The sequence below is a fragment of the Anguilla anguilla genome, chromosome 8 (genome assembly GCF_013347855.1).
Source record: "Anguilla anguilla isolate fAngAng1 chromosome 8, fAngAng1.pri, whole genome shotgun sequence".
Lineage (NCBI taxonomy): Eukaryota > Metazoa > Chordata > Actinopteri > Anguilliformes > Anguillidae > Anguilla > Anguilla anguilla.
This window is the reverse complement of record NC_049208.1, coordinates 1370601-1380080: the sequence shown is the minus strand read 5'-3', so window position 1 is coordinate 1380080 and position 9480 is coordinate 1370601. Positions and strand designations below refer to the sequence as shown.

Genomic DNA, 9480 nt, shown 5'->3' with positions numbered 1-9480 from the left:
GCTGTGACACTAGTGTACAGGCGAGTGACTATGGGGTGCACATATACTGAGTTGCTTTAAACAGTCCACACTGACTTGCACTATTTTTGTGTGAACTCACATATACTATACTTTGAAATATATTTCAAATTTCAGTTTGTTACGATGGTAAATAGCAAGCAGCCAGCAATTTGTAGATGCAACTAACCAACTGTTAAACCAAACGGTTGTTAAAAATCATTTAATACCTTACAGGATGAATGGCACTCAAATTAATCAGCCTGTAATGGATCATATTACCATAGAATATCCCAACCGATGGACTTTTCAAAATCATTTTTTCATTTTCTTAAAAGTATTCTCTCCCCTCATGGAATAAATGACTGTTAAAACACACTGTAAGCGACTGCCAGCAATCTCGCCATTCAGCCATTGCTGCTGAGGCAATCGGGCGCCATCGGTAGTTTCTTTCAAACTGAGATAATGGCGTAATTTTAAGTAGGTAATTACTGTCGCAGATAAGGGCTAGCCAGCAATTAGGGGACTGCAGAGACGTGTGGATGGCATACCTACACTTACGACAAACACATTCAGCTGTGGAATTAAAACCAATTTATTAGTGATCTGTACAGCTAGTCCATAAGATCTTACAGCTGAAATTTACTGGAAAGGAAAACAGAGCATTTAACTAATAATACAATGAGTGTCTTATTTAAAATATGAACCAAAATCTGACTGGTACATTACAGTAGTGAAAAGAAGATTAGGATCTCATGAAACAAAAACAAAAAAACTGTTACAATGATGGGCTACAATGATGTCAGGGACTCACTGGTTTGAACCATTAAGTTAATTGTGGAGAGCAAACCCTTTTGATTGGTTCCAGCGTGTCAGTGATTGACAGGTCTTTGTAGCTCCACCCAGTATGGGGGAGGGGTTTGCATGCAATGGTTCTCTCCCCTGGTTATATATTAAGTCTCCTCTTGATGCTAGCCATGCCCAGTACAGACGATGAGCACCTGGTTACATCATATTCCAAAGCAGCGCTAGCAATCATGGGATATCGGCAGTGCGAGGCTCCTTGATTAGACCACAGCTGAACACAGTCAACAGTTACCGTTCAAGTGCTTGTCAATAATGATTTTTTTTATTTTTTATGCCAGACTCACATATGATTAAATGAATAAATAAATAAATAAATAACAAGTTTGTATGAAATACAGAAACAGACAGGGCCTTCCCCGAAGCAGGTTCTGTACCACAGCAGTGAACCTCCCTGCTTGCAGACGTTGTGTTTCCACAGAGGTGGGGGGTCCACAGAGTTTACGCCCCCCCCCCCCCACAGAAGCCCACAGCCGGACAGGGCTGGGGATACAGCACGATATCACTGAGCAGCAAAATGAGTGCAAATATATATCTTAGCAGTTTTTATATATTTCAGCAGTTTTTATACATTTCACTGGATATGTCAATATTAGCAGTTATGCACGTATGATTTCATGTTCAAAAAGACATTTGAGTCTGCGTGCATGCGTGTGTGTGTGTTTGTGTGTGTGTGTTTGCGTGTGCGTGCGTGTGCGTGTTGAGACCAAGTTTTCTTACTCTTTATGTTCAGGTTACAGGTAAGGGAATAGCTGTGACACAAGGCAGAACAGGTGTGTGTTTTACTGGATGTGGGCTACATACTCGTTTAAGTTGCTTGAAGGATGTTGGGTGTGCGTTTCATAAAAAGGAAAACAAAAACACATGCAGAGGGGTACAGTGGTTGAAAAAACATGTAAACGTGTAACCATACAGACAGTAAAACAAGCAAAACAACAACAAAAAAAACTGCAAAATGCAAGTCACGTAGTGCAGAGCAAGACCTAGCAATTGATGATAGCGTCTTTTAGTTAGAAAAAAAGAAAGAAAGAAAACAGGACGAGGGTAACTTTAGTCCATGAACCCGCCGTATCTCTTGTCCGCGCCCAGCGAGCCGGCTCCTTCCTCGGGGCCCCAGGCCCTCTTGCTGAGCCCCTCGTACGGTTTCTTGTTCTCCTCCCAGTTGGGGCTGCCCACGCGCCGCATGAACCCGCCGTAGCGTTTCTGCAGCGCCCTGACTCCGCCCCCCAGCTCCGCGCTGTGCGTCACGCCCCCGTGCCGCTGCTCTCCCTCGCCCCCGGCCCCCCCCTCGCTGCCCCCCCCCTCTCCGGCCCCCCCCTCCCCGCTGGCCGCCGCCGCCGCAGCCAGGAGCTCCTTCAGCGCGCCCAGGCGGCCCCCGCCGTCGTCCTTCTTCATGAAGCCGCCGTACCGCTTGCCCAGCTCTCCCGCCGTTTCCACGGCGACCTCGGCGGACTTCTTCATGAACCCCCCGTAGCGGCGCATGAAGCCGCCGTAGCGCTTGGCCAGCTGGTCCTGTTGCTCGGCGACGGCCCGGCCCGGGTCGCCCTCCTCGGCCGGGACGTCCCGGCACAGGCCCAGGGACTTCACCGTGCTCACCCCCCCCTCGCACTCCTGCACGCACGTCTGGAGAGAGGGCAGAGCGGACGCAGTGTCAAGGTTTCGCTTTTTGTTTGCTCGTTTTGTAGATGTCAGCTGACCACGTACAGCCCTGCAGGCCAACACCGTGGCTCCACATGTTCAATCGCTCTGTTCCAGCACAAACTGTATATCATATTAAACTCTCTTTTTTCCTGTCGGACACTTGCAATAAACCAGTTGCCCACTTGTAGTACACACTACAAATACACCCCCTAAAACACATTCCAACTTCCAACCCGCTTTCAAATAACTCCAGTTTTGCCTTATCAGATTTGCGTTGCCTAAATGGTTGCCATTTGTCATAGATTTGGGCACATTATATCATGCTTCAGTGAAACAGTAACTTTGTTTTTCATCAATGCCGAGATTATCATATTATTATCGCTGTATTTTAGTAAATGGCAGCTATTTCATCTACTTTCTGGGACTAATGAAATGATGACATTAGTAGTAATAGGCTTGAGAAAATAAATCCGCTAGTTTACTGCAAATCCACACATTCAGTCTGATAGCCTTTCAACTTTAAAGTGAAATAGAACATCAGTACTTTAAGAGGCAAATTGTACAACAGAACTACTCTAGTCTAGACTGACCACTTCCAAGCTCAATCAAGAAAATAAAAAACAGCTAACACCCCTGCAAGAAGAACACTCAACTCCACACACACACACAAACAACAGCAATTTCATCAAAACCACTACGCCTGTGGTTAAAATGGTTCTCTCTTGTGTTTTTCCGACAAACAGCTTGTCCCCCCCCCGTTCCTCCCCCGGGTCATTTTAGATAGAATCCACTTTACAGCCCCTACTGCGCCCTCGATCCAGTCTGTGACAGGCGGGCGATGGAGGACCGGTCTCATTTCCCGTTAAATCTGCTGGATGCACTGCGTTTTATTCTCCTAAAAAAAACTGCTCATTTGTTGTGCTTTGGCACATTGGTTTTCCTGCCTGTGCCGTTTATCTGCTGATGTGGCGTTAATGAAGCAACTGCACACTGCAGAACCACGGTCAGTATCCCCTGCGTTCCCTTACTGAAGCAGCGCTGGTCTGTGGGGTCAGTCAGTATCCCCTGCGTTCCCTTACTGAAGCAGTGCTGGTCTGTGGGGTCAGTCAGTATCCCCTGCGTTCCCTTACTGAAGCAGTGCTGGTCTGTGGGGTCAGTCAGTATCCCCTGCGTTCCCTTACTGAAGCAGCGCTGGTCTGTGGGGTCAGTTAGTATCCCCTGCGTTCCCTTACTGAAGCAGTGCTGGTCTGTGGGGTCAGTCAGTATCCCCTGCGTTCCCTTACTGAAGCAGTGCTGGTCTGTGGGGTCAGTCAGTATCCCCTGCGTTCCCTTACTGAAGCAGCGCTGGTCTGTGGGGTCAGTCAGTATCCCCTGCGTTCCCTTACTGAAGCAGTGCTGGTCTGTGGGGTCAGTCAGTATCCCCTGCGTTCCCTTACTGAAGCAGCGCTGGTCTGTGGGGTCAGTCAGTACCCCCTGCGTTCCCTTACTGAAGCAGCGCTGGTCTGTGGGGTCAGTCAGTATCCCCTGCGGTCCCTTACTGAAGCAGTGCTGGTCTGTGGGGTCAGTCAGTATCCCCTGCGTTCCCTTACTGAAGCAGCGCTGGTCTGTGGGGTCAGTCAGTATCCCCTGCGTTCCCTTACTGAAGCAGCGCTGGTCTGTGGGGTCAGTCAGTACCCCCTGCGTTCCCTTACTGAAGCAGCGCTGGTCTGTGGGGTCAGTCAGTATCCCCTGCGTTCCCTTACTGAAGCAGCGCTGGTCTGTGGGGTCAGTCAGTATCCCCTGCCTTCCCTTACTGAAGCAGCGCTGGTCTGTGGGCTCAGTCAGTATCCCCTGCGTTCCCTTACTGAAGCAGTGCAGGTCTGTGGGGTCCGTTATTTTGTAGGTCTGTCTCACTGTTGGGACACCATCAGTGAAAGGGGGTGTGGTGAATGATGTAGATGCTCGTGGGAGTAGAGAGATTTTTTAAAATCACTTTGTTTTGTTTCTTCACCCCTCCCCCTCCCCCTCCCCCCCCCCCCCCACACCCATGAAACTGTCCCTCCCCAGTGATGCACTACCCTGTGGGACTACTGACCACATACTGGATCTGTGGTTCTCATCCTCGGTCCTGGGGACCCCCGGTGTACACTGGTTTTCCTTACAACCACAAAAACAAGCTGTTCGTTTCTCTTAATTATATTCTTTTCATGCTACAGGGATTATTTACCCTCTTAAGCAAAACTATGTTGAAATTTAAGAATGATTACATAAAGAGGGTCCAGAATTAATCAGATTAAAGAGGCTAATCAACAGGCTCATAGCTGCTGAAAGCGTGGACACCTGGCCACTAAAACTGACCACCTGGAACGACGAATTCAAAGACAAGCCAGACCTGCACTGTGTTAATACGTTTAAGGGAAAGCGCTTAGACAGATGTATTCGGCAACTTAATTAATTCACCTCAGTCTTTAATTTTATCTGTCAAAAAATGTTGTTACCTCTTTTTATGTAATTGTTTGCAATATAGCACAATAAGCACAATGTGACTTTCATTCTTCATGCCATGCATAGTAATTTCTCACATAATACGGCTTAAGAGGATAAACAGTTCCTCCTAACATGAAAAGCACTTAATTAAGAAACATTAACCGCTTGTTAAAATTCTGGGATTGCAGTTGTAGTTGGAATGAAAACCAGCACACCCAGCGCGCCCCCAGGGCCAAGTATGAGAACCCCTGCACTGCGCCATTCTGGCTCCACACGGGGCCCCAGGGCCGAGTATGAGAACCCCTGTACTGCGCCATTCTGGCTCCACGCGGGGCCCCAGGGCCGAGTATGAGAACCCCTGCACTGCGCCATTCTGGCTCCACACGGGGCCCCAGGGCCGAGTATGAGAACCCCTGTACTGCGCCATTCTGGCTCCACGCGGGTCGCCAGGGTCTTCTGGTTTCCACCTTAGTATCAGCAACCAATTCAGACCCAAGAAACCAGGTGAGGTGAGGTAACTGTGTAATCGACTGGCTTTAACTGATCAATTAAGTGCCGAGTAACGAGAAAAACCAGCAGACCCTGCGGCCCTCCAGGACCTGGAGTGAAGACCACTTTACTAGAAAGTCACACGCACACACTGGAGCAGTATCTTAACAGGATGAACCACCCAATAACCAATATCTGCTGCACTTGGGGGTCCAGGATCTGAGGTGATAATAGCCTGCCACCATTTTGTCTTTTTTGTCTCGCTGAGCTCAATGCTACAGCAGTTCAGAGCTGCCTTACCTTTGCCCTGTTCAAATAATGTGTGATTATTTTATTGGGACAGGATGCATTGTCAGAGTGAAATGTTTTTAACACATTTCTCATACGGTCTCATATGGTCATCCTTAATTTAATAGCTTAAAATATGGAATATTTCAAAATTCACAAGACATGACCTAAATCCATTCTTATTCTGTGTGAATAAACACTGTATTCTGTATGGCAGGTGATTGGTCATCCTTAATTTAATAGCTTATGGCATATTTCATTGACCTAAATCCATTCTTATTCTGCGTGAATAAACTCTGTATTCTATATTCAAGGTGATAAACAGATGTGTTGCTGTGTGTGAGTGTGTATGTGTGGGGGGTGTTGGAATACAGTGAATGGTACATTATGGTTATTATCTGGATGTAATGAAGTACCATTTGTGGGAGTACATGAGATTAGATTTTTCACATCCAAAGGTCATTTATTCAATTTTCTGAGAAGCTGAAGAAACAAAACAACGTGATTTTACAAAATCTAAACATATAGGACAAAGAAAATCCATATATAAAGGATGAAACAGCATTTTCTTCCCTTTGTAAGGCCATTCATACAGCTATTGGGTGCATGTACTTTCACGCGTATTGTGTGTGTGTGCGCCCTAATATTGCACTGCCCTCTAGTTGTGAAAAAAAAATCATTGTTAATGACATTTAAATTAACAGCAGACATGTCGGTCATTATAAATGTTACCGTCTTATGGTCCATGCAAAATATAACAAACCTTGTTTAACTCCCATTGTGCTTGCTGGGGTGATGGATGTTATATCACAGGCATCTTCTACCAAGAATAAAACCAACCCCAACCCCATTCTTTATGCACAGGAACATGTTTGGTGTTAATTCAACTCTTAACAGAGTACTGTACATATGAGTCCAATAGGGAACTTATGTACTCTGTAAGAGTTGATTTAACACTGAATATTCTACTGTGTGTGCAAGGCTGCTCTTAATAGTTACTGCATAGTGGAGGTAGCTCGAACTGAGGCAAATCTCTAAGCTGTTCGTTTCAACTGCAGGCTATACAGGTATAAGCACTACTAGTAGATTCAGTAATACTTGTACAGTTTTAGCCAATCGACCACTCGTATAGGTCTTATAAAATGTTTTATGACATGTGGAACAAAGGTGCATGTGTACTGTAACACGTATCTTACCTCAATATACACAGAGCATCAAATTAGCTTTTAAAAATATATCTGAGGAAATTATGCGGATATGCTTAATTGGAATGCTCAGTCAATCGAAAGAGAATGTGATCAAACGCCTAAAGATAAACAAGGACAACCCGGAGACTTCATGCAGACTATTCAAACTAAACATTTTGGAATATAACTTCCCTCCAGATATTGGTTCGAAAAGCACATATGAATGGGAATTAATCCAATAATTATTGCATAATCCAATAATTTTGTCCAGTTTACTAGTCCCAAAAATACAGACAGAGACGCGGGGATAATGTGTAGCGTGACATTACCAACAGAAATGTTTTTAAAAGTTTGTAGAAAGTGACGTCTGTGAGTAAAACCTCCGTCTTTACGCACGGCGATAATAAGTCAAGTTTGTAAACTGGTCATACTTACAATCAAGCTCAAGTCCGCCTGTCGGCCCTGCAGACGGAAGAGACAGAGCTCGCACTCCTTCTCGCAGTCGGCTCGGACCGTTAGTGCCAGGCACGCGCCCAGAACCAGCGTCCAGCAGCGGTTCACCAGTGGCGCCATAGGCTGGGAACACAAGTGGTCTAACTTCAAAAACTAAACAGAATGTCCCGTTTTTATAGTAAGAAGATGCTCCTATATTATATTCTTATAAATAAAAAGGCAACTTTCTGGGTTTGATAACATTGGGGGGGGGGGGGGGGGGGGGGTTATATAAAATATATATTAAAATATATATCCATCTTTTGCCCTCAATCACTGATTTTAAGTGCTCAATTTAAAGGAAGAGTAGATAAATAAGAGACATCTGACCCAGTAATTTGGAGTGCATTGATACATGCGATAATTTGTTAACACATTAGATACAAATGCGCAACAACAACAACACAAACACAACACAAGCACTGCAACTCACCTCTGAAAGCAGTGGGTTCTACCGCTGTCCGGCGAAGTTTCGGTCCGCGCGAATGCGGAATCGGGCTTGCACCAGATATTCAACAACTTCCCTTGGTAGAAAAGATTGTAGAAAATCGGCCACGGCTAAGTCCAATCGCCACTCTTTTAGTCAGACTCTTGAAAACCCGCGGCTGCAGATCTTGGGACACGGACACGTGCACAGCCCGCTAAAACAGCTCCGCGCGAGCACAGGACTGGATTCACCAGGGACGGCGACGACTGAATGCGGTTGATGCGCCGCAGAGAGACTTAAATATGCGGGGACAGGTCAGTGGCCTAAAGTAATTCCCAATAGCGCGGGGAGGATTTCCTGACGTCGAATGACGTAGACAAAAAGTATGAATTATCTGATAGTCTACTGTTGGAAACTGGCAACGGCGCGTAATTGAGAATCGGAGCGAGATGTATTGGTATTCCTATACGAAGCCAGAGGGGTTATTTCAAAGGCCATCCCCATGCACACAGGCTGCTCTCTAAACTCCTTCTACTTTCTGGTGTTGTTCTGCTGCCATTTACCAACGCTTACATAAGTACGTAAGGTTTGCAGTCATATGGTGGTATGGTCGATTCCCAAGTGTGACAATGTCACTGCAGTTTGAACCTGTTTAATCAAAGTGAAGCTAGATGGACCTGATTGAGCTAGGAGTTAGAACGAGAAACCACCACGACTGAAAACGTTCACCCGAATTACTTCAGGCAAAAGCCTAGATGTAGGAAAAAGCTACTTGGAGACCTAAGATCGCTTGCCTTGGATGAGTGTAGAAAGGCAATAACTATCATAGGTGTCCGTTTTGTGATTCATTTTCACGACGAGCCCGAAGCGTTCTCCGCAATATAAGATTGTTTATAGTTAAATTCAAACACATTGTGCAGAAGAAAATAAGCCTGAACTCCACGAGGTCTTCCGTAAAGCCTAAGAAAGCCCGGAAGTGTTGGATCAAGGGGTGTTCTCTGGAAACATTAAAAAGGAGATCCCTGTTCCATTTCATGTTATGAATAAGTACCATTACGCTGAACGAATAGTCATAGTAACACAACAGTGTAGAGGTATTGGTTAATATACTTCAACCAAAATCACACTGATGTTATCCTTGGTTATACTGAAATCTAACTCAGATGAAATGGGGGAGACGTGATGTGATGTGTGAAGTTTGTTAGTTTCATGATTAACAGAATAATTCATTCTAATGAAAACGAACGTCATCGTGGCCGTTAAAGAGAATGATTGCGTTGATATCCGACCTTATTTCCTAGAAGATACACTCATTAAAACGGGCTCAGTTCTTATCGCCTTTTGTTTGCCGTAGTATTATTACTGTGGCTGTAAAAGCAGGAGATAAGGTTTGACAATTTAAATGTGTACTGCTGGTCACTGACTAGCGGGCGTGCTTATGGTTTGTCGCTGATCAGGGGCCGTTGACTCGAGAATTTATTTATTTATTTAATGTTTTTTGATAGGGACAGATACATTTAAACATAGACTATTGTCAAACAATATCCAATGCAATGTATCACAGTATTTATAGCATATGCTAATTGTCCCTAGATGGGCTCAAGTCTGTGACGAGTTAAAAAGAGATGA

General features: G+C 45.3%; 1 protein-coding gene across 1 annotated transcript; it reads right to left on the bottom strand.

The window, feature by feature from the left end:
• Positions 1-525: 525 nt before the first annotated feature.
• LOC118233436 (proenkephalin-A-like) lies at positions 526-8154 on the bottom strand. The gene is made up of 4 exons (XM_035429216.1): positions 7858-8154; positions 7368-7508; positions 2191-2484; positions 526-2130 (listed from the first exon to the last, which is right to left on the bottom strand). The coding sequence occupies exons 2-4, from the start codon at positions 7503-7505 to the stop codon at positions 1912-1914; spliced, it is 651 nt and encodes a 216-aa protein (XP_035285107.1). The 5' UTR covers positions 7506-7508; positions 7858-8154; the 3' UTR covers positions 526-1911.
• Positions 8155-9480: the final 1326 nt, after the last annotated feature.